This window comes from Convolutriloba macropyga, chromosome 13, assembly GCF_964194025.1.
Source record: "Convolutriloba macropyga chromosome 13, txConMacr16.3, whole genome shotgun sequence".
Classification (NCBI taxonomy): Eukaryota; Metazoa; Xenacoelomorpha; order Acoela; family Convolutidae; genus Convolutriloba; species Convolutriloba macropyga.
This window is the reverse complement of record NC_134480.1, coordinates 3,125,336-3,150,395: the sequence shown is the minus strand read 5'-3', so window position 1 is coordinate 3,150,395 and position 25,060 is coordinate 3,125,336. Positions and strand designations below refer to the sequence as shown.

Below are 25,060 nucleotides of genomic sequence, written 5' to 3'. Positions count from 1 at the left end.
TTAAGGTTCGACCATCCGGTTTCTTCGATGTCGCTTTCTCTGTTACCATCAACGGGTCCAGTTGTAACCCATTGTGTACTGTGAATGTGACTGGATTGAAGCCCGCAACGACCTATGACCTCAAAATCACACCAACGTACTCCGGAGTCGAAAGGAATCCAGCAACTTCTGAAGTCACTTCCAGTAAGTTTGTAGTCAATTCTTGTTTGTTTTTTTTGAGGTAGTTTTTCGAGCGCATTTTTTGAAAAAATAACGTGGGGGGAAAGTTCTTTTTTCGGGTCTGACCCGCTGAAAAGAGCTGCAACTATAAAAAGAGCTGCACTGAAATTGAATAATTATAAAAAAAGAAACTGAATTAAAACTTTTTAAAAATCTGCATTAAATGTCCTGCGCTATAACACGATGGAATAAACGGCAATATTTTTATTCAAATTGTTTGAACTGATGTTAAATCCAAGTTTATTTTTCTGCTTCGGGGATATTTCTGTCTCCAAAAATGCCTGAACGAGAACAAATTTCGCAGCTCAAAAAAATTAGTAGGCCGGGGAATTAATTGAACTTACGATACTCAACATGAAATACAAGACTAGTTTAATATAAAAAAGAAATTACTTGAATTGACGAACTACGGACCTGCAACTATTTTTTATACTTGTTTTGTAATAATGTTCAATCATTTCAGGTAAAGGTAAAACCCTAAATTTATTCACATTATAATTTGGGATCTTCATTGTACAATATCATTTCCGGTGTTGAAATATAGCATGTGTTGATTCGATTATTCGATGTTGTTTTAGCATTGTCTAGTATTCATTACAAATTATACATAAGTTTAATGTCTCATTAGATTTAATTGTTTTCGTCAGTTGTTCTGTACAAATAAGGCAGTTATCTTGCAAGGCTTCTTGTAAGATCTTTCTAGATCTTGTACGATTATTTATAATCTTGCAAAAGCCAATCAGAAGTCTTGAAAGATAACTGTCAGTTTTAGTCGATAGATGTGATAAAATAATTGGACATACTTTTTAGTCTCAAAAACGGAATCATAAATGACGCTTGTTCATCTAAACCTGTGTACCTAAAAGTATGCATCGCTTCATCTTTTTGAGAGCAAACTTTCTATGATAAAATCTGCTAGTTTCTTCTTTTTATTTGAAAATTTTAGGAAAACTTTTGTGTAAACATGGAGCGCTTAAGGCATTGAAAATCTTTGATCAGTTGTTGTAACCTATAAATTTACACCAAAATGTTTTCCGCGATAAATTTCAAGATATTGAGTCAAAAAAATATCTGATCAGTTAGATTAAAAAGATTGTTCGATCTATCAGAGATATCTCAATTTTGCTTCTTCTAGTTAGGAAACCGATGTTCAATCGCATCAATCGCAGCATTTACATGTTCTCGCTGGCTAGGTTTTCATTGTGTATCAAAAAATTTGGCATGGCTTTCGGAACTCGTCATAAAACACCACAGGTAGTTATTAATCGAAGTTTAAAGCAGTAAGTGTAAACTTTTTCTGCTCGTTTTTTATGCGCTTTTGTTCAACAGTATTGTTTAATGATTGCAGAACTTTTCAAGCTTGACTTCATAATTTTTGCATGACCTAAATTTCTCTCATTCTGAAGTTAAGTCAGATGATAACATAGAGGCGATTGCAACAGAGTAATAGCTACGGCGATATATACCAATGGATTGGGTCTCAGAACAGTATCCTCAAAATCTGGGTCCGAACACGTCAAGTGTCGTATTTTTTTATCAACCTTATGAAGTTTTTTTGTGATATACGACGACCCCTCCATATTAAATTGCCTCAACTATCGTCGTAGAGCAATTACTTCAACTTAGTTGGCTAACTTTTTTCATAGCAATTTTGAGCTACTTAGATTTCGCTACCAATCGCATTTTGTAGCCGTGGAGGCAAAATACAACAAGAGAAGAGAGTTGTTGGGAGGTTACGTTTTTGGGTGTCACAATTAATTCTAGCATTCCTATGTCCTTCGGTCTGGTGAGTAATCGGTCTACCATGCACCATACAAATTTTCATGACGAATTAATGTCTGCTACAATTAAGCACTTTTCCTTATGCACAAAAAAATGAAATTGAATGGAAATCTTTATAGGCATGTTCAAATTTTATGGCATTCAAAATTTTGACAAGCAAGCGAGTTTCAGTGTCAACTAAATAAAAATTCGTATACAATCTTTTTTCGAAAAAAAAAATCAGTTGAAAACGTTTTTCGCTTGATGTTCGACGTGACAAGTTTAAATGTTTAAATTTTTTTGTTTTGCAAAGGATCGTATTAGCTATTCTAAGAGCACTGTATATTTTCATTAAGATAATGTCTTTTAGTTTTAATTGTATAGGTTCAAGCAAAATGAAAATTCAGAAAAGTAAGATTATTTTTGTGATCACAGTAGATTAACGGTTTTTTTCTAAAGAAAGTTACCACTGATGCCACAGTAAAGCAAACACAAAAGTAGCAAAACATATTTTGCGATGATTTCATTTGTATGCGAATATTTGTATCAATTTCGCAATTTAATTTGTCTTGTATTTCTTAATATTTTTGTTACTATTTCTTTCAAAAGAGTTGCATTATAGTTTTTTAAAGCCCGCGTGGCTTTCAAAAATGTGGACTTCAAAGAAGTGTCAATTTCAATAGTAAAAATTCATGTCAAGACTGATTTCGTTTTCAAAATGGAATACACCGAATATTCGAAGTACCTCTGATCAAAGCTCTCAGGAAACATTTTTTAACTTGCTCCATTTTACGAATATTTTATGACGCTATACTGATTTTTTTTGCAAAGTGCAAATTGATAAAATGATTTTTCTTTGAAAAATGCAATTTTTTATTACTTTGCTTTTTTGTGGTTTCCCTGTTTATCGAAGAGTATTGATCAGCTGTCAAAGTCTGAAAATCCATTAAAAAATAAACTCGTCACTGTGCGCTCTAATAACTAATAACCAAAACTTGAATTGCAGTTGAAGAAAAATAATGGTTACTACCCAACAGCAAAATCAAAAATGTTTTTTAAAGAAAATGCAGCTAACAATTAATAATAATTAATTAAATGGAGAAAAAAAATTTGATTTTAAGTGGAACTTAAGTGAAAATGGAAATTTGTATGATTGTCTTAGTGTTAGCTCAGATTAAAATTTTAATCAAATTCGTTCACTGAACTCAAGTTCTTCGATTGTAAAAATCATTATGAAGTATGATATTATCAGTAATCGAAATTATTTCAACTATTATGTTTTTTGTTTTTTTTTGCAAGCTTAGCTTTTTGCCGTTTTTTTTTGCTGTACAGGTCTATTTTACTCTGATATGCGCGCTGATCAGCGAGTGAACAGCTTGAAAATCAGTTCAGGCCAGCATTTGCTAAATTTTAAAATTCAATGTTTTTACTCTGTACAATCTTCAAAATTTTTTGTCTGAATTTTACACTTTTCATGGTAAAAAGTGACATGATCAGAATATGTTCATAGTAGAAATACAGACTGAGAAATACTATGATTCAGCACTGAGTTATTATGTTACTATAATCAGGGTTAAAACTACCTTTATTGGCTATATAGTACATTAAATTAACATGTTTTATATATAGTACACCTAAATTAAACATGTTTTAAAATTATAGCTAATGACCGGGAAATTTTTTTAAATCTAGAATACTGTTTGAATATTTACAACTTTCATCGGTGAACGGTTGATATCTACCTCCTTTTTAATCTCTGTCGAATGTAAAATTTTTAACACAAGTTAACATTTGTTTTTTTATGTCTCTGGAAAACGCAGCAAAAAGGGAATCAATAATTAATTTCATTTCCCTGTAGTCTAACCCAATGAGCGGGGGACTGAAGATAAATACCAAACTTCGAGATAGGGGTGGCCATGAAGACTATACTGCATCATTGAAAATCCGATTGTGCGGGCTACAATTCCAGAGTGAGTCCAAGTGACAACTTGGTCTGTTCTTGATTTGAACTGATGAGAATTTCTCGATTAACTAAGATTCCATAAAAAGATGTGAAATTAAGGAAATTGATTGGCTGAATCTGGAAAATTTCACCCTACACGTTTTAGTTGAACCTCCGAGATCTTCATTAACAAATTGTAGAAATTGTCAGCTTTTTGGGAAAATGATAGTTTTTTAATCATTTTCGAAAAAAAGTATAGAAAAAAGGCAGGAATTTCTTTAGCTCAAGAACAACTAACTTGTGGTGCAACCCGTATCATAATTTCTTAACTTGTATTTGTATCCGTGCGTGTATAGTTGTACCTCTGCTGTTGACTACAGCATCGGTTGAAATTTTTAAAAGTTTGTTAAGTAATTAGTTATCACTAGGTTTCGTTAGCATCATTTCCACTTCCTGTTTCCTCGTTTTGCCCTAATATCTGTATGTTATACTTTGACTCTTACATTTTTGTATTTTCCAGGCTTGCTTCCTGATAATGTGGTCCTGACTCAAAACTGGGAACTTGCAGACCCTTCAGTCGCATTTGGAGTCACAGTTACTGGCTTGCCATTTGGGGAGGACTTTTTAGTTCACTCTTATCTGGTTATAGTGGCAAGTGCGGACCACCCCACAAACGAGCTGACCCAATTACCAGGTATTTTAATTCAAATCAGGCTTATTTACCGCTTCCCAGTAGTCCCCGTCCCAGGTCAACCCAGATTGAGGTGCCAGACCCGAGCAAACTCTGGTCAGAAATTTTCCAGACTTTACACTCTAATCAGACCGCGCCGGACCCCGGCGGTCTCTGGTCAAACTTTTGTGCTACCATTGTCCAGACTATAATGCGACCATAGCACTTTCCAGACCCTCGAATTTGGGTTGAAATATTCACCCAGTGTGTGCCCTAAATGATATGACTAGACGTAGCTTAGGTCAATATCATATATTCTCAGGCCTTCATGTATTTAACCCCGCCAATTTTTCACCTCGAACAATTTTATAAGGAACTGAAACCGGGTTAAAAGATGGGGTAAAGCCAAAACGATGAAAAAGTGGGACATCAATGCAGTCATTTCTGCCTCCTTGCCGAGTTTTGTAATTTTTTCATATGTCCGAGTTCTCGGATGTATTCGATCCCCCCCCCCCAATTTAGTGGGCAGATAACATTTACGCCGCCCCTCAGGCGCACGTGCTAATTTTTACATAGTAAAGTGCTGTCTATATACAACAGATACTAATTTCTAATTCGGGATAATAAAAGGCACTTCTATTGGAGGGGGGGGGGGTAGAATGGATTCGAGTTCTCAAAAATTTAGATTTTGATTTTTTTAGTCCTCAAATACTCGGATCTTCCAATCGGATTTGCCTCCAAACCCGCCACCCCAATCCCCCCATACTTGCCATTTGTCAACCTAACCTACCCGCCCTTGAATGCCCAAAATGGGATTTTCTCCCTCGTCATCGGAGACCAGGACTGTTCAAACGTGACTGCGGGTGAGTTCTGTAATGGTCCCTTGCCAGCGGGTACTGAGCTGAAACTGTGGCTTGCGGCTTACCCGGATGGAAGCGACCCAATTATTCGAGGACCTTATGTTGGGTTCGAGACGGCATTGAGTAAGTTGTTCTCGCGATTTAAATTTTTTCCTCAAAATCTGTTCATAATTTTTTTTGAGGAGAGATGACTCATTTTTTAAAAAAATTATTATAGTTTAATTGAAAAATACTTCAGTATAATTGGTAAACAGCTTCTATGTTAACAGCGCAAAAATTTAGACTTATCGAAATTTATGGCTTTTTATTTTTTTTAGAACTATCTTTGCCCTCTTTTCATTCAAATTTCTCAACTAGGGTACAACTAAAACGTGCTTCGAAGATTTGGAAATCTAATTTTCAATAAATATTTTTTTTAATTTTTGTTTTACAGGTAACGTTAGTGAGGGGACGGTTCTTGAGTCGTCTTTGACTGTCGTGACCGTTGCAGTGCCATTGGACGCTGCCGGAGATCCAATTGAAATTCGGGTAGGTTCTCGTTGTTCCTTTACTCCTATTGGTTAGTTTTTCGTCCAATCATAGCTTGATTCTGCTCTGTGTAGACTTAAGCTACCATAACACCATAAGCATAAGTAAAATTCAACGCCCTTCCCCCCGGGGGGTAATTGGTACAGGACGATACAAATCTGATAGTTTTACACTTTAATAATGGTGCATATAAATTCGTAATGGTTCTTTCAGCAATTTTAATAGGGTCTTTCCCATTATAGCCCCCACGAGATTATATCCCCTATTATGGTATAACTACCATGATGGGGGGGGGGGGTGGGGTTATTCGTTATCTCACCAGTAATCTGGAGGGGGGAGGGGGGTTAATGGGAAAGACCCTGGTAACTAACCCGGGTTAGCAGGCGAGGTTCGAACGTCGAATATCCAGGCTTAGGTGCCAGTTTGAAATCAAGTATGTCCATGCAGAATTTTAAGCGTTTTTCGTTGTTTCCAGACCAGGTAAATTGGTAAATTTAAACGCAGGACACCCCAACCCCCCCCCCCCAACCCACACTCTTGTACGTCATATTCGGTCCGAGATCTCAACCTAGATAATAAAGTGAGCACCTTTTCAGGTAACGGACCCAGACGGAAATGTCCTTCTGGACTTGAGGGGAATCACAGACGTCAACACCACCGTATGTCCTCAAGGTACCACCCTCGGGTACTGTTTGATTAACGTCGACGCTCTGGATCCAAACACGACATACACCCTGCAATATACGATTAGAAGAACTGACAGTTCTGAAAATACGTCCACACCTTTGGCAACGCAAGCGTTGCCTACGATGTCGGTATGTGGAAAAATTAAGGACCAATTTTTTGGAATAATTGACTAAAACCAAAGTACCAAAGTACTCCCAGGCTTAGGCCTTATGTTTTTTTTAGACTTACCAGGTCTTGGTCAAGACTTGCATATAAACGAGCACGTCGCGATTAAGACTTGCATTTAGACTGGCAAATGTAAATAGTGACATGATCATATAGCTCTGAAGCGGTGGTGATATAAGACTTGAAATTAGATGTGCCCAGTACTGATAGTGACTTGGCGTTAGGTCCGGGTCGATTTATGAAGTGTAACCGTAGAAACACCTTTCTAGTTCACTTTTAAAACCTTCCAAGGTCACAAAAAGTTGAGTTAGAGTTGAGTCACACTTGAAAACTTTGGCTCCGTGGTTCTTGCACCATATGGTACTTTCTACCACAAACATAAAAGAAGCAGCTACTGGAGAACCAACTGCCACTTAAAACAAACAGCAAACTTGGTGAATAAATACTGAATCACCAAATGGTGTGTTATTTTCATCCCGCAACGTCAGATGTCGTTAACCATCTGACGTGGCGCAGATGGTTTTATCTCGAAACGAAGTGGAGAGAGAGAGAAATCTCTGAATTGAAAAAACAGAACACACCGAGAATCCTGAAAATCAGTTGGCAGAAAAACTGTTAAAAAATAGCCAAATTTTTGACTTGTAAAACTCTACTTACTTCCGCACATTCTCCTCACAAACAAACTCTCAGACTAAACTTTAGTTTTTTTTTCTAAAATCTAATCCGACCGTCCTGAAACTAAACTGGTAAGCCAAACTTAGTATAGCCCATAAGTTCCAGCTATCCCCGCTGATTTGAGAACGAAGAGCTTTTTATAGATGTTCAATATTGTAGCTTTATATTTTAAATATTATTAGATTGGAACGGGTTTTCTAACTGTATACATAACTTGGTGAACTAATAACTTATTTAACCACATTAGTAATTTAACTGAGACTTATACGCACTAATCGGTAAACCAAGAGCCATAACACAGCGATTGGTTTACTTTATCATTTTCGAGGTTGTGGACAATTCGGATATATTCTGGATACAGCCCCGATTTTGATAACTGGTGCGACCAGAGGAAAGAATCACGCCTGATATTTTGTTTTTAATTATCTGATAATTCGGTTTTAACAAATAGCACGCGCGTATACCGTAATTGCACCGCTTTTATTGAAATCAACTGCTAGCAGAAACGAAAAGAATAAATTATCAGTCCAACCCAATCAGGCAAAAGTTTCTTTACTCTGTTAACACTATTTTTACCCAAGTGGGATATTTCTAATAGAGAAGTTAGTTGTTTTAATCGATTCTAACCAAACTTAGATATTGTTAACTCTCTTCTAGATTTATAAACCTTGTCGCTTTTTCATTTTAAGTTTACTATTCTAGCACCTCTCATCTTTTGATAACTTAGGTTTTAACAAATGAATTAATGGACAATGTGCAAACCATAATCGTTGAACATCTGAATATCACAGTTACAACAAATAATAAAACGGGCAAAGTGACACGATTCATAACAAACAATAGCACTTTCCTAGCAATTTTCCACAAATTTGAGCCAACTTCCTTTGCGAATTTTTTTATCACGTACATTTGGAATAACCCTGAATTCTTCAATATACTAAACTTACTAAAGATTCCAAATAGTAATATTGAAATACCCTCATACAACACAATAGATATTACAAATATTAACCAAAACACTTCTGAATTATAATTAATAAATTAATTTATAATTAATTAATAAATATATATATAAATATATATATATATATATATATATATATATATATATATATATATAGAAAACTTTTACTAGTTAGCTGAATTAAAACGTGCTACAATTTTTGTTCACCTTGTATTGTTAGCACTTCAAATTTATAGGTCTTCAGGCTTTCTAAGTAAGTCACAAGTTCGATAATTGTCCTCACGCATTGTTCATTGCACACCGAACATTATGATGCGATCCACTCAATGCAGTTCTCTAGTCCTATAGGCTAGAGGTCCCACTTTTGTTAGTAAGTTTAGCTGGGGCCTGAGTGGGTGAGGCTGCGGGTTCTCTTTTGAACCAACGCATAGGCCGAAGACGGGGATAGTCGAACATATATAGGTAACAAAGCCTGATTTCTCATAGAAAATAGCGCGTTCTAATTCAGCTATAACAATATAACCCAATACACATAAACCACAAAAAAACATCAAAAAAATAAAATTATTACACAAACAAAATTTTAAAACAAAATTTACGGTCTTAACTTTAATCAAAAATGGCAAACGTAGTAGCATATCCCGACATAGCACTTGAAAAATTTACCGGTTTAGACCCATCAGAGGACGCACAAGACTTTATCAACCTTATAATAAGAAAAATACAATTCTCTCTCGGAACTAGACCAGCAGCTGACCCTGACCAAGCCGCAGTTTATGATGCTAGGCAGAGAGCACTTTTCGGTTCGGTTTTGCGAGGACCCGCCGCGCAGTGGTTTGAATCATTGAATCCAGCATTAGCGTGGAATGACATCCGAACGCAATTCATAGCCAGGTTTACAGATGAAAAGGATAAGTACAGAAAACGGATTGAAGTAGAAAACTTAAGGAGACAACCAGAAGAGCTAATCAAAAGTTACATACACAAATTAACCAAAACAATAGAAAAAGGTTGGCCGGATCCCGATTTCAATGAAGCCTTCAGAGAGGGAAAAAGTATGGAATATTTTGTTAGAGGACTAACACCACCCGCTCTAAAACAGAAAGCACATCAATTTCTAATCGAAAATGTAGGTGCCACTTGGCAACAACTTAGAGATCATATATCGACTAAAAAAAAGAAAAAAAAAATTTAAATAAATAAATAAATTCTAAAATAAAGTAAGCAAACTTAAAATGCTTAAAATTCCTAAAAATTTTATACTTATCTTAAAATTTATTTCTTTTATTTCCTGCCTTCCCTCACAGTTTGACCAAAAAATAGACGAGCTCAAGGATGTGTCGCACAAGTTGCGAGTTATACATTATGATTGCTCTCAAATGAAAGAAAACAAAATGTACTCTTTAAACCAGGTAGCGCCATGTAGTATCAGCCCTGAAAACATTGACATGCGCAACGTTAGAGTAACTATTTATCAACGGTCTTATCGCACATTCGTAAAAGCTGTTATGTGTTCCGTTAGTGTGAATGTTTTAAAATATCACTGCGGTATGTTTTCTCATTCATCAATTGTCCATGACGCACCCTTAATTACCTATCATCTAATTGTCTCACCAGAACAATGCAAACAAGCGAACAGAACGGGAAAACTTACGGTTAACGACTTTCAAGATAAATTTGACATTGAAATTGAACTAAACAATAGGAAAATTTCATACAAAAACTATGGAGCCGACCTCGAGGACGATTCATCGACCGCATGCGACGATAGTGGTGATATAAGCCATTACTCTTTTGAAACTCTAATGCAGGAAATTTCGTTAGAAGTTAATGTTCAAGACAAGTCAGTCTACAACACCCAAGGGCAGAAACTGCCGTGTGCATTGCACGAAGGAGGATGTGATTCCACATCTTTAGATCCATTTGCATACTCTTGGGACATTCCCGAGAATTGTCTTGTTTTCAAAAAATTTACGCAAGATGCCAAAATGATAAAATATGACATTGAAGCCGGAAATCCTAAGTACTTTATTGTTAGCGACGAAAAATCAGAAGTTCCGTATACAGGTCCAGGAACCCATAAACCTGCCCAAATGGATATTAAGTTGCGAGTCTTAGACCAATCTGAAACATTGTGCGGTAAACCAGAACCTTTGTACAAAACTAATTTGGAGTCTCTTTTTGTTTCTTATTCAGGTGGCTTTAGTATGAGGACTGGCAAACCTAATGATTTAAAAAGTGAACATAGTTATCACAAAGTTACGGTAGCATCCGGTACAGAACTGAGTTGGAACGGGTACACTAGAAAGGTAAAAGATGACCCTCATCACTCTCCTTCACGTACACCCTGGGCCCATGTAGGTGAAGACGAGCTAGATTATGAGGTTCACTTAGCCGCTAAGCTGGATTACATTATTTATCACAACTATTTGAGGATCAAGCAATCCTGGCATAATGTTATTATGAATCAGTGCGAACTTGATAGAACTCAAAAACAAACGATTTTAATGTTAGCCCTTCAAAACAATAGGCTAGCTGGTTATATGCTAACAGGCAACCGGTCTATGTTTCTGGACACGGACGGTAGCATCGGTTGGCTATACCACTGCCCAAAGAAAAACTCGCCATTAAAAGTTCTCGAACGCTGCTACGATCGTATTCCTATTCATTATAATGATCGAACAAAGTTCGTCGATCCTATTACTAGGCAAACATTTCCTTTTGCCAATGAAGTAAAATGCGTTGGAGGTTATAAAAATGCCTACCAACTTGACCTAGATAATGAAAAATCTTGGTACCATTTGATGCCTGCCCCTGTTCCATTCAAAACTCCTTTCTTGTTCTCACCGCTTTCAATTGGCCATATCATAAATTCAGTTGGCTATGAATCCCAACGTGCAGGTATCTATACTCCTAACCAATTAAAAGATTTTTGGGACAACATTCTGCACAGTTCCGCTTCCAAATCAGTACTTCAAAAAATTTCACATGAAGTTCTAAGTTCTAGGGAAATTGACTACAGTGAGAAAGATATCTATTCCTCAGCAATGGGAATAAATCGTCAAATTTATCTCGATTCCCTACTGTCCCCGAACTACTTCGTGACACAATTTACGGGAACATTTGGTATAATAACGTATTATCTGGAAAAACTTGGTATTTATTTTGCAGTTTTCCTATGCATAAAGTTCATACTTGACGTGATTACCACAATGCTAAGAGCTTTCGAAATTCACAAAATGTCAAACAGAACCATAGGGTTTTGGAAAATTCTCTTAGGAGCAACATACAACTTATTTGTACTTTCTGTTTTCACTTCAATCTTTTCCGAAGGAAAACCTACACCATCCGCACCATCACGACAAAGAAGAGTAAGCTCAAACTATAATATCGATGAAGAAAACTATCATGAGTATAGTTCAACCCAACAAAATTACGCTCTAATTGAAACCAAAATAGATGAAAACAAAAAACTTTACCCTCCTGTTCCGCAAATAACGGGAAACGTTATTGCCCCTCCATAACTTAATAAAAAAAAATAAATAAATAAATAAATAAATAAAATAAATAAAAAAAAAACACTTATATCTTTGTTTAGGTGATGACTTCCCTTCAATTATGAAACCATTGTTTACTCGACAACCAAATCAATTGGTCATTCGTTTTGAAGGATATACAGGACAGATAATATTTTCTCACCTGCCTTTGCTTCACAGTATTATTCATATTAGAGTAGCTTCATTTCATTTCAAAGATCTTTTAGATATAATTGTTTATCCCAGTAACCCTAATTATTTTAAGCTTTTAAGAGCGTTTATTGACTTTAGCATAACATTCATTGACATCGGAGTAGACTTTGACTACTACGCGGACAAGATCAATCCGATTTACGGATATTCAAAAAAAATTTATCTTTAGAATGATTTTATATGACAATTTAAGCCTATTTCAATTTTACATGTATATGACTATAGCCATTGTAACAACTGTTATAGTTATTAATTTCGTATTCTACGATATCGATTTTGTGTGCGTTTATACTTCCTTTTTAGATTTTGTTTTTATAATTTTATTAATCATAACACTGACATTTAAAACCAATTTTTTTCCGGAACCATATCATAGTATACTTGATTGCGTCTTAATAGTGATAGTCTCTCCAGTTTTATACAAGATTGCTTTATACCAAATATTTTTTGTAAAAAAATTAAGCTCAACTAATGCACTTCCTTTATAAGGGTCAATTGGTGTCAATAGTCGGCTTTTCCAGAACATTTTCTTCAGAAAATAATATATTGACCCCTCAACTAATAGTCGAGTTCGACTACTGGGACACTTGCGAGACAGGATTAATAACCCTGACACCAAACTCTAATCACTGGCATTTCTTTGTATTTCTCGCTAATCTAAATCCCACTTTTTGGCCGGACAACCTTGATGACTTATAATAGGTAACTAATTCCCAAAAATGTTCCTTCTGAACGGAAAATTAGTGGAGATTGTACGCTTCCAGCGCACTTTTGAATCATACCCCCTCCTAACTCCCTTCATAATAATCGACGTTCAAGAAATTGACTCCAATGATTCTTGGCAAATGTCAGTTTATCCAACATCACCATATTGGAATTACTTCTTCTTCATTATGGAGAACGCCCCATGTGTTCCAAAATCGCTAGACTCAGAATCCTTAATCCTAAATTAAAGATTGTTGATAAGAAATGATACTACCGTATCAGAATAAGTTAGTACAGATACAATTTTTTCAGAGATCTTTCACAAAAGTAGACAATAACACACTAGTACCTACGTTGATAATCCATTTTGAATATTTAGACTCCTGGGAAGACGGATACGTTACAGTCCTGCCAACTTCCCCCTTTTGGTACTTTTTTCTTACCTTGTCAACATCTGTCTCCACCACACTTCCATTTAATCTTGATAAAATCTGACCCTCTGTTTACTTCGATTCCTTTTTTCTCCTTTTGAACGCAAAAATGTATTTTTTTAATAAAGAACGTTTAGTTAGAATCACGTATCTCCAGAAATCTTTCGATCTTATTTGCCCTGGCCTTCAAGATGTAGAACCATGTATCATTGTTTATTACGAAGATCAGGAAACAAGCCAAAAGGGAAACCTTAAAGTACGCCCCAACGACACGCAGTGGAAATTCTTCCTGTGCCTTGTCGATTTGAAGGACACTTTTCCAATTACTATCCACAGCCTTTTTTAAATAACACTTTAAAACTATGTCTGCTATTCTAAGTTATGTAAATAATTGGTTCTTTCCCAAATCCTCTCTTACTGACGAAAATGTTGTTGAATGCCCCATTTGTTACACATCCTGCAAGAAATTTAAGAAAATGCACGCAAATTCCAAAAATCAGCCCCCTCATTTTGCTTGCATCCCTTGTCGACAACAGTTATTTGAATATTGGGACCACCCCAATTGCCCCGTTTGCAACCAGCCAATATACAGATCCAGTTATAATTACTATTTCCGATGCGATCTTTGTGGACAAACCAAGAAGGAGGTAGCCGAAACTTACCTTAGCCATTTCAAGACCCACAAAGACCACATTTTTTGCACAGAATGTATCAAGACCCTCAAATCCTGTCCTGTGTGTAACTACCCGATTACCCCCGACAATCCTTGGAGTTAAACCCAACCTGGTAAGTAAAACATTCAAGCCATTTAAGATGGGAAATAAAAACACAACCCCTTTCCAACCTTTGATCAATACACCCACTGGAATCGTATGTCCAATTTGTTTTAAGATTTGTAAGCGTTTTGAAAAACTTCACCCCACAAACGGTGATCAAGACCATTTTGTATGTTTTAGCTGTTATCGAGAATTGATAGCAAATAAAAGAAATACACATTGCCCACTGTGTAAAACAAAAATGTACCCCTTTCCCATTGTTTTTTATTATCAATGTGACTTATGCTATAGGATCAAAACCCAGTTATCTTTAAATCATTCAACTCATCTTTTATCGCACCCTAACTATAGTTTCTGTAATATTTGCATTTCAAATAGTCCGTCATGTCCTGTATGCAACAAAACTATTTAGCTTGAGCAAAATTCCTAAGAATAGCAGGTTTAGCGATAAATTTTTTTTCCTCTCGGAACAATACAAAACAACGGAAAACTGGTGTTAACGATTATTCCTTATGCCCGCAACACCACTACGGCTTAAAAAAATAAAAATGTCCGCTTATACCGCTCTGGTTTCATTTCTTCCTTTCACCATGATTCTAACCCTAATACTCCTCATTTTGCACGCTCTGATTCATGCCTTCCTATTTTTCTTTGCGGAAGAATTAGAGCTCATTCTTTGGGTAATAGTCTTTGGTTCCTTCTAATTCTTTCTTTTACCGTGGTGGGATTGCATTTAGCAAATAATAAGACCACCAGCTAGTTTATAATAACAAAAAGCATTTAGCTAAAAATTAACTTTCAGCGTTAAACTCTTCTCTAGTCCCTCAACTTCAGCACCAAACGAGTTAGTCCAACACCCAGCAAAGAAGATGTCCAACTGTCAACCCGAAGGATACGACCCAATAACAAATTGGAATATTCACCACGAGTCTGCAACGGCAACAATGCCAGACCACAGTGGAAGAGCAATCCGACTCTCCAATATTGACGACCTCCTAACCGAACAAGATCACAGAAACATAAAATTATGTTTGGAAACACAAAAAGTTAGAGAGGATCAGCTGAATACCGAAAACCCCAGATTCGTGAATAATTTAAAGTACAGCCTCAAACCGGAATTTAACAGTTTTAGAGTAGAAGGGAAGACAACAATAACCAACAAATGTCTAAAAACCGTGCATGAAGTTCCTGTTTCAGAGGTTCCAGTAATTAACGTATTCCCCCTCCCAAGCTCAAAGAACGTGTGGAGGATAAAAGATCGCGATGTGAAAAATAGGAGCTACATTCTGTACAACAAAAATCTATGCACGTACATAAAAGCTCCTTATGAAGCAATAACAGCCTTCCCTGATGAAGAGAACGGGCAATATGAGTTAACAAATGCAGCCCTCATAACAGAAAACTCTACATTCCGGCAACAACTTTTCCAACGAGAACTAGAGGTAGAAGATTTGCAACTCCAATTAGAACAGCTGAAATTGGAAAGGAAAACGACCGGCGCGGCAAGCAACGATTATTGGCGCCGTCAATATTTGATATCGAATCGCCTCAAATGCCAGGGCGAAGATAACACGGTCAAGCTTGCAAGGTCGTACGCCACAACAAATCTCGAACTATCTGCAAAAGCAAGAAAAGCTGAGCAGCAGATAGCAGTATTAGAGAAGAAAAATCGTCAGCTAGAACAAAAACTAGAAGAAGCAAAGAACAAGTCCAAAAAACTTAAACGAAAAATGGCTCAGAGCGAAAACTAAAAATTTGGTATACTCAAGGTGATGGTTTATATTTTAAATGTTCACTAATACTTTTTAATACCGATCATGTACAACTGATGTAGTAAATCTTTCTTCGTTCTTAAAATCGGGGTGAGCTGTAACCGTAGAAACACCTTTCTAGTTCACTTTTAAAACCTTCCAAGGTCACAAAAAGTTGAGTTAGAGTTGAGTCACACTTGAAAACTTTGGCTCCGTGGTTCTTGCACCATATGGTACTTTCTACCACAAACATAAAAGAAGCAGCTACTGGAGAACCAACTGCCACTTAAAACAAACAGCAAACTTGGTGAATAAATACTGAATCACCAAATGGTGTGTTATTTTCATCCCGCAACGTCAGATGTCGTTAACCATCTGACGTGGCGCAGATGGTTCTCTCTCGAAACGAAGTGGAGAGAGAGAAATCTCTGAATTGAAAAAACAGAACACACCGAGAATCCTGAAAATCAGTTGGCAGAAAAACTGTTAAAAAATAGCCAAATTTTTGACTTGTAAAACTCTACTTACTTCCGCACATTCTCATCACAAACAAACTCTCAGACTAAACTTTAGTTTTTTTTTCTAAAATCTAATCCGACCGTCCTGAAACTAAACTGGTAAGCCAAACTTAGTATAGCCCATAAGTTCCAGCTATCCCCGCTGATTTGAGAACGAAGAGCCTTTTATAGATGTTCAATATTGTAGCTTTATATTTTAAATATTATTAGATTGGAACGGGTTTTCTAACTGTATACATAACTTGGTGAATTAATAACTTATTTAACCACATTAGTAATTTAACTGAGACTTATACGCACTAATCGGTAAACCAAGAGCGATAACACAGCGATTGGTTTACTTTATCATTTTCGAGGTTGTGGACAATTCGGATATATTCTGGATACAGCCCCGATTTTGATAGAAGAGACCGAGCTCGACCCAAATTGCTTATGAAGAGACGTAAGCTCAACTTTAATTGTCATCTCGACTTTAGCTCAACCAAAAATTTTGCTTGTTGATTTCATCTCGTCCCAATTTTCTGCATATTGACTTTACCTTGACAAATTTATTTTTGAATTTTGCGTTTGGAATACTGCTGGATTCAAAATAATCACGCCGGACTTTCGACTGAAAACAATGAAGTACAAAAATTGGGTCGAGCTATTGTCAAATCATGAGTCGAGCAAAAGTTTGCATTATTTTTTTCATAAATGATAATTCATAATTTAAAAATCCCAGATTTGCAAAAAACAGACTGATGAAAAGACTTTTGCTCGCCTTTAACAGAGTGCGCGACTGATTTTACTGATTTGTAATAACTTAATATGGAAAACTGCTGCACAGATAGTTTGTATGTCATCAGAGCCCAATTATCTCAAGATAAATCAATTAGAAACTTGCTTATGCTCAACGGTCTTGCAAGAATCTTCCAAAATTATATTTGATCTTGCAATTTCTTGCATTATTGGGATTTTCTTTTTGAATATTCTTATTTGCTTGAACAAACACCGCTAACAGATCTAATATTTAAAATTTTTTGTAACTAAAATTGAATCGGCGAGTTGCTGTGAAGTATTCTTAGGTGAGAATAGCAATGTTAAGGGAAATTTTTTAATACGTAAAATTTTCTTCTGCTGTAAAATGGCACAATTTGCATATCTTTATAGTTATTTTAGCTAAAGCACGTTGGTTTAGAATTGGTAATCTTCATAACCAACGTTGTTTTGGATTGTAAAAATGTTTTTAAGGTTTCCTTGCCTTTAAGTGTCCCATACTATCCTGCTCCTAAAATAAATGGGGACCATTTTAGCGTAAAACCGGTGGTTTTGTTTTTTAAAAATCTGGTGATCGCTTGATAATTTTGCATCATTTTTTGGTAAAGCAAAGAAATTCCATTTATGCCATAGCTCAGATGTCTGCAGAACTGTATTTACCCTCTTTCGTTCTACAGAGATGGCTGCATTGAAAATAATTACAGAAAAACGTTGAGAAAAATAGACTGAAAAATGATTGAAAGAATAAGGTGAACAATCATTCTTCTCTATTAACTCAAAACGTTACGGCAGCTTTCAAGAGAGACGTTGGTTTCATGTTTTGAGTTAGTGAGAGCAACGGTAAAAGTAGTTTTAGAAATCAGAAACCAGTAATATACTCTTCGAATAAATAGCAACTTGTCGAAACTGAGACATTGCTCAAGAAAAAAATGTGTTTCACCTGACTTAATCCTTAGCTAATGGGTTTAAAATAGCGTTGTCGTAATCTACTTGGTTATCAGCAAATATTTGTGTGTTTTGCTAGTAATTGCCCAATTACCATCACTGACCACTGACGTGTATAACATCACTGATTTGTGAGGATAAACATAAATATAATTTTTAAATCTCCTAGGATTATACTGACAAAAGTAAAGCCAACAGTTATCTTCGTAACTGTAATGCTTTGTAGGTAGCTTCTCTGGGCAAGATATTGTAACAATCGTAAAAACATAGATCTGTAATGTTGCTCAAAATTTTATGTTTAGATTTTCAATGTCTGAGGAAACTAAAAAATTTCCGGTCTCTTGCAGCCATATTGTGAAGTTTTGTTTATTTCAAATTATTAAGTCTACGTTCTACTAATCTGCGTTCTTTTCCCGTACTTAGCGCCAAGTCACTATCAGTACTGGGCAAGTTTAATTCCAAGTCTAGGTATCAGTACTGAATCAGAGCTATCATCATAACACATTTAAGACTAGTCAGACTTGGCCAAGACTTGGCAAGTCTAAGCCAAGTGCGAAAATAAAGTTTCTTACTGCGCCACCGTGACTGTTGAAAGTTTGTCTTTTGCGCCGTTAAAATACGCTTGAAAGAAGCAAATTTCAAGCAAGAAAGCGAGCAAATTATATTAAATGGGAGACTTGAATTTACAATTGCCCAGTACTGATTTACACTTGGAGTTCGGTACGGGTTAAATCTTATTGTATTTGATTTCAATTTTAATTGAAAATGATATTTCGAGTTAAAAAAAGAAAACAGATGATGGAAAATTTATGAAAATGGCAGTTTGCAGGTGATAAGGCACTGAACCTAAATTTGTAATTACCTTCAGACATTGGGTCAGTTTGTAAACAATTAGGCTGACAATTGTGTGATTGCCCCCCTCTCCAGTCCCTAAGGTCAGTTTATTGAGGGAATGACTCATCACACGTATTTAATTTTTTTAGTTACACCCAAACAAAGATTTTAGCAATTATATTAACCCTGTTGTTCTTCTTAATAAGATTTTAATGTGCTACCTTTTTGTTTGGACACCGATTTTTTCCTGACTTTTCGAGAGATGGGATAAAGTGGAAAAGCCCGAGCCGGGGAAATTAAATTGCCCATTAGTTCTCTTAGAGTTTTGCTAATCTTTAAGTGTGCATCTCAACACGTAGTTGCCGTGCAGACATAAATATAAGGTGTGAGAGAATTTCGTCCGATAGTAAGCGGTTATATTTATTATTGTTGACCTGGAATATATTAATTAATCTCATGAACTTTTTTTTACCCACAATTTTGATTCAGGTGAACCAGGCAGGCAACGATGAGTTGGATGACCCTTACACGAGTATAAAGCTATCAATAACAGGACTGCCTTTCGGAGACGACCCCAGTATCACACAATACATAGTCGCTGTTTCCTCAGCTGAACAAAAAGCTACAATAACTTTTCCTGGTTTGTAATTAGTTAATGACTTTCGTCATATCATTTAATGAACTTCAGACAGATTTTGTTGGGCGAAAAACATAATTATGATTTTTATAATTTTGGATTGTAAACTTTGGAGTTATTTAATGCCCCTTTGATGTTATATATTAATTGCATTAGCCAGTTTGAGCTCATAATGGGCAAAAACTAACCGAGGAAATGTGGATGAATTTGATCTCGCAGGCTAACAGATACAATTTTGTTTGTTTAATTTACATTCTTTGGTTAAGTAGAGTACAAATTGCCTGATAACGGATAGCTCTAGCTTTAATCTTGGCTTGGGATTTGCGAAATTGAGTCTCGACGTTTCTACATCATTCAAGGAATACACGAAGGCTCTTTTGAAAATGTTCCAACGAAGAGGCTCCCATTAAAATATCAAATTCTCGATAAACAAACACTTGAATTCTCTAATTCACCAACACCTGAATAAAAAAGAGAGAAGGTTAAAAATTGGCAAGCATTTTTTCTAGGACTTTCTAACTGGACCCATTCAAATGAAAATGGCTGGCCGGCCTACGCACCTTTCGACACCAGATCATACTCGACCCTTAAGTCCGACAACTTCGAGGGTAACTGGGAAGTCATCTTAGGAACTGACAGTTTTCCTTGCAGTGGAATTTGCAACGGACCCCTGGATCCAGGCACCGATTACACTTTGACCATATTTGGGTTGTCAGAGTCTGGTCACGTGATCCGGACTGAAACTGTAGAGCCGTTTTCCACCTTGCCAAGTAAGTTTAGGACTAATTTTGGAATTTGATTACTGAAATGGGTTTTATAATGAGGTCGCTATTATGGGGAAAGGAAAAGTTTTCCGTATATTGTATCACAGCAATGAGCTTTAAAATTATCTTGTTTTGTTACTAAATTTTGTTGCTATTTTTTGTTTCTAAATTATTTTTTTCGGAGTTGTACATTTTGTGGACCAATTCTGGTGCTCTGTTTCAACCCCAAAGTATATCAATCTATGAACTTAAGAGCAGCAGCTTATTGGTAAATTGCACAATAAGCTGTGTGTGTGTGTGTGTGTGTGGGGGGGGGGGGTGAGGGTGGTTGTTGTTGGGTGAACAATTTAAATCCAGTATTTATGAGTAGATCATTATTAGTCTACTTTTTCGTGTTCTTGAAGGAGTTTTATCCTCTTTTTAGTTGACGTGGAATTTTCAGTGGAGACAACTCTCACTCAGATAGTGACCAACTTCACTTATCTCATAACCAACGACACAGGATACAGAATCGAGGTGAGTGTCTATTTTTTTCAATATAACTTGAATTCTTCAAACTTTTTAGTTGGAATGTTTAGAGAAATTAACCAAATGGCAATTGTTATTAAGATAATCTTGATCACTTTAAGTCATTTGAGACAAAAAATGTGCTAACAAATTTTACACTTTCTTATAAAGATTTTTGTTTGATACAGATCTTTTCATAAAGATCGCGAGTTTAAGAATTTTTGTTACCGATAGCACATTAGGTGTGCAAGTAGGAGATGATAGTTTGAATCCAGTAGTGATCCGTTTTTACAATAGTTGCGCCTATTTAGAAACCAAAACGTCATTTCTAAAACTTTTTTTATTAATATATCCTGAAGTCAATGAACTAAATGTGAGTCAGCCACATAGGCTTGGTTTTGAGAGCCATATATATCTATATATATATATATATATATATATATATATATATATATATATACAGAAAGGTAGTGCAAAATATTAATTCATTTGTTCTCTAATTTAGAAACCTGTCAGAAAATTGCTCATTTTATACTTAATCTGATATCCAAAATTTCCGCCAAATAACAATAAAATATTGAGATGTACAATTAGATAATTAGACTCAAGTTTAAACTCTTATTGTTTCACTAAATATTAAGTTAGTCTCAATTCTTGTTTTTAGGAATTATATTGTTCATTTTGGCCTTTTATGTGTTTTTCGCTTTAAAAATTTTTGTCTGTTTGATTTGCCCTATGGTCACCAGAAACAGGGTAAACTTTCAAAACAAGATTGTATTAGGTTGCTGTTTAGCTCTCTTAGACACTATGGTTCCTAAAAACTGCATTTGAACGAAATTCTAAGGCAGTCTTGACCTAAAGTTTTCAAAGGGGCATGTTGAAAGGATTCGGCACCTCAAGTTATCTTTTATCTGTCCTCACTTTCCCTTTATCCGGGGATGATATTTGCCCAGTAAGCTAATTGAAAGCATAGCCAGCATGGAGTATTTTGTTAAGATTTAGTCCGATTTCAGTCGGGTTCAAATTTAATCGGGTTTAAACGGTAAATTTGGATATCCTTGCAAATCCTGAACAATTCCTGGAACGATTTGAACATATTTTATATTCTATTAATATTAATATTAATTAATATATGATATTATTAATATTATATTATTATTATTATTATTATATTATTATTATTATTATTATTATTATTATTATTATTATTATTATTATTATTATTATTATTATTATTATTGTTAATAATATTATATTATTATTATTATTTTGTTATTATTATATAATTAGCATTATTAATAATATAATATTATTATTATTATTAATATTCTATTAATATATTATAGTAATATTTTATATTATCGGTCTTGAATCAGATCATTCCTGAACGACATAGAATGTGAAAAAGAGAATAAAAATTTAAAGAAACTTTGTGATCTATAACCTCTCAAGCTTTTCATTTTTTTATACAAAGGTTTTTGCTGTCATGATTTAAATGAAGCAGCAGAAAATTTTTTGATTGCTTAAAAAGTTTGCGAGAAATCAAAAGAAAATGCTCATTCAAGCATTTAACACTGTGTAATCAAGTTTAGTTGCTCTCGAACAAAGTTTAGCAATTATTGCAACTGTGTTCTGACTTCGTTCATGAAAAAATTGACCATTATTGCGCGTTTGTTCTAAAACATTCTTTGACTTCTTTGAATGAATTTTTCACACTTCAGTTCTTAATTTTTGAGTTTTAAGTTGCTCTTCTTCAGAAATCAAATTCGTTGGTAAAGGCGATTGTGATCGAAAGGAATTGAAAAGCTTAGGGGCTGAGTGGTTAATGTCGGACTGCCATCTTCGAGGCCAGTGATCGAGGTCAATGGGTCTGACTGAGGCCCAAAATACTTCCAATTAAAGCATTCAAACTGTTCGGTCTCGCTACGATGAACAAAAGTTTTTTTTTTAAAAAAATAGTTGTATTTAAACTCATCTGCAACAAATTAAAACCTTAAGTGGACTTACTTTTTTCAAAATGTTTTTGAAAATAACAAAAAGAAACCAGTTCAGTGGACGTAGCGATGACCAATTCAAATTCAAAAGCAGTAAATGGCTTTTTAAGGCTAAGTAGGAGAAAGTGTTTGGCTTTGCGAAAGAGTGGATCCAATATATTTTAGGTTTGAGCTCTGAATAGATTGAGTTGGTTTGTTTTTTTACGGATCTACCGGTATCAAAATAAATGCTCTTTCAGAAAAAAGTGTCTAAGATTTACAGACTAATTATAAGCGCTAAGTACCGGGAACTGAAATCAAACAACTGTCTTTTATTTTATTTGATTCTCGGTAGTCATACTACGTCATATATTAGTTGTATGGTTTCTTAGTAGTTCACACAAAGATAATGCAAAACAACAAACCTACTCCGAAAAACTTCAATCGTTGAGCTCTAATTTACTGATATTAAACTGATGCTGATAAAAAAATAGTCAACGCTGCAAAACTTTGGGGAAAAAATTACCTATGTTTTAATGATAGGCCATATATAATTTGTTAGTGGGGTCTATGCAGGTGCAAATACTGTGAAAATGGACCAGTACTGGATTCGAACCAACATCTCTTACTTGCAAGCCTAGTGTGCTACCTATTTACACCAACTGGCCTTAAGCTCTTGAACTTGGGCATCTCTTATAGCCCATTCTCACGTTCTTTCTTGTTCATCGAGGCTTCTCTTTTCTAGTCAAGTATACGTTGAACAAGTAGAGCTTCTTGTCAAACTATATGTCAAGGTTATCTTATGCACAATTTACATTAGGTTGTTCTCTCTCAACCTTGTAACATAATTCATATGAATTCCTCTAGAATAGGCTTTCTTCCTTCTGTCGGTAGACGCCTGTAATGATTTGATTTGATTGCTATGTTTAGATTTCGGAGAATGGCAGCCGATATTTAACAGAAGCTTTTGCAAACCGAGAGGCGTGTGGGGGTTCAAGTCAAAATTATTGTATCTTCGTAGCCCAGCAGGTACCCCCAAATGAGCCAAGTTATATCTACACAGTATGTTTATATGTGGAATACACGAATTACGACACAACACATCCTTACGACTGCAAAGAGGTCACTGTAGTATCACCAGCAGGTCAGAATTCTCCACTGATTTCCGAAAATGAGGATTATTCAGAAATCCTTCACTACGCTTGTTTAAATGCCCTCAAATAAAATTTGCATTAATCGTTTTAGTCCTGCTGGTCTCTTTGTGTGATTTTTTTGTAATACTGATTTTTTGTCTCCGCGTTTTATTGCCTGACCACAAAATTTTCGGATCATTACCGTTTATTGGGCGCATATTATCTGCACCCCACAACCCGTACCGAACCTCCAGAGTAGATCAGAACTAGAGCAGGGTAATTCCAGCGTTAAGTGCGCTATCAGAGCTGGAACAGAGTTCCCCCAGAGTACGAGACATCTCAACTCTGGGTCTTGTCTTACCAGAGTAACACAGAGTAGGTCTACTCTGGTGTCGGTCTTGACAGAGTTTATCACAGAATAAAACTAAATATATTGCTCTAATATATTCATTTCATAAAAAATGATGTTTGAAGTTTGAAGTACTAAATGTATCAAGAGAAAAGACCATTCTAAAAGTATTGCGAATGAAAAAAAAACCCAACCGCTGTGAAAAATAATATTTAGTATACCGTTAGTGCATGTTTCTGACTCAATGGATGAACTTATACAGCTTTCCATAATAATCGTCATCTTAATCAACTTATCCTCTGAAGTGGACCGGCATTTTTTTCAGCTGGACCCCTTTGGTTCTGATCAAATCCGTCAGACTCTAGATGTGCCTCTGATCAGAATGTTGCGTTTTTGTTGCCTCTTAGCAGAGCTAACATATCTGAGCTAGCTCTGTCAAGAGTTGTCCCAGAGTAGGTCTGCTCTGAGCCAGCTCTGTCAAGAGTTGTCCCAGAGTAGGTCTGCTCTGAGCCAGCTCTGTCAAGAGGTTTCCCAGAGTAAGCCTGCTCTGGGCCCAGCTCTGTCAAAGATAGCCCATAATAGGGCTAGGCTGGGAGCTCTTTTGTCAATGGTAATCACATAATTCTACTCTGGAGCTACTCTGTAAAGCGTTAAATGTTACATGATCAGACTCTGATCCAGCTATGCGAGTTTCACTGAATTTACTCAGTTCTGATCTGCTCTGGAGGTAAGGTACGGGAAGACGCACGTGCCATATTTTT

At 35.7% G+C, this 25,060-nt stretch overlaps 1 protein-coding gene across 10 annotated transcripts in view; it reads left to right on the top strand.

Annotated features, from left to right (window-relative positions):
• The window catches only part of LOC142351842 (uncharacterized), a 213,226-nt gene that overhangs the window by 122,684 nt on the left and 65,482 nt on the right, over nucleotides 1-25,060 (top strand). For all 10 annotated transcript variants that reach the window (XR_012760972.1, XM_075404059.1, XM_075404063.1 and 7 more), the window contains 9 exons: nucleotides 6-183; nucleotides 4,443-4,616; nucleotides 5,294-5,575; nucleotides 5,886-5,980; nucleotides 6,577-6,795; nucleotides 19,426-19,576; nucleotides 20,083-20,343; nucleotides 20,762-20,853; nucleotides 23,748-23,961. Coding sequence is in view for 9 of the 10 variants with exons in the window: in XM_075404059.1 (XP_075260174.1) it covers nucleotides 6-183; nucleotides 4,443-4,616; nucleotides 5,294-5,575; nucleotides 5,886-5,980; nucleotides 6,577-6,795; nucleotides 19,426-19,576; nucleotides 20,083-20,343; nucleotides 20,762-20,853; nucleotides 23,748-23,961 (1,666 nt within the window). In the remaining variant the exon portion in view is untranslated. The remainder of the gene's footprint in view (nucleotides 1-5; nucleotides 184-4,442; nucleotides 4,617-5,293; nucleotides 5,576-5,885; nucleotides 5,981-6,576; nucleotides 6,796-19,425; nucleotides 19,577-20,082; nucleotides 20,344-20,761; nucleotides 20,854-23,747; nucleotides 23,962-25,060) is intronic.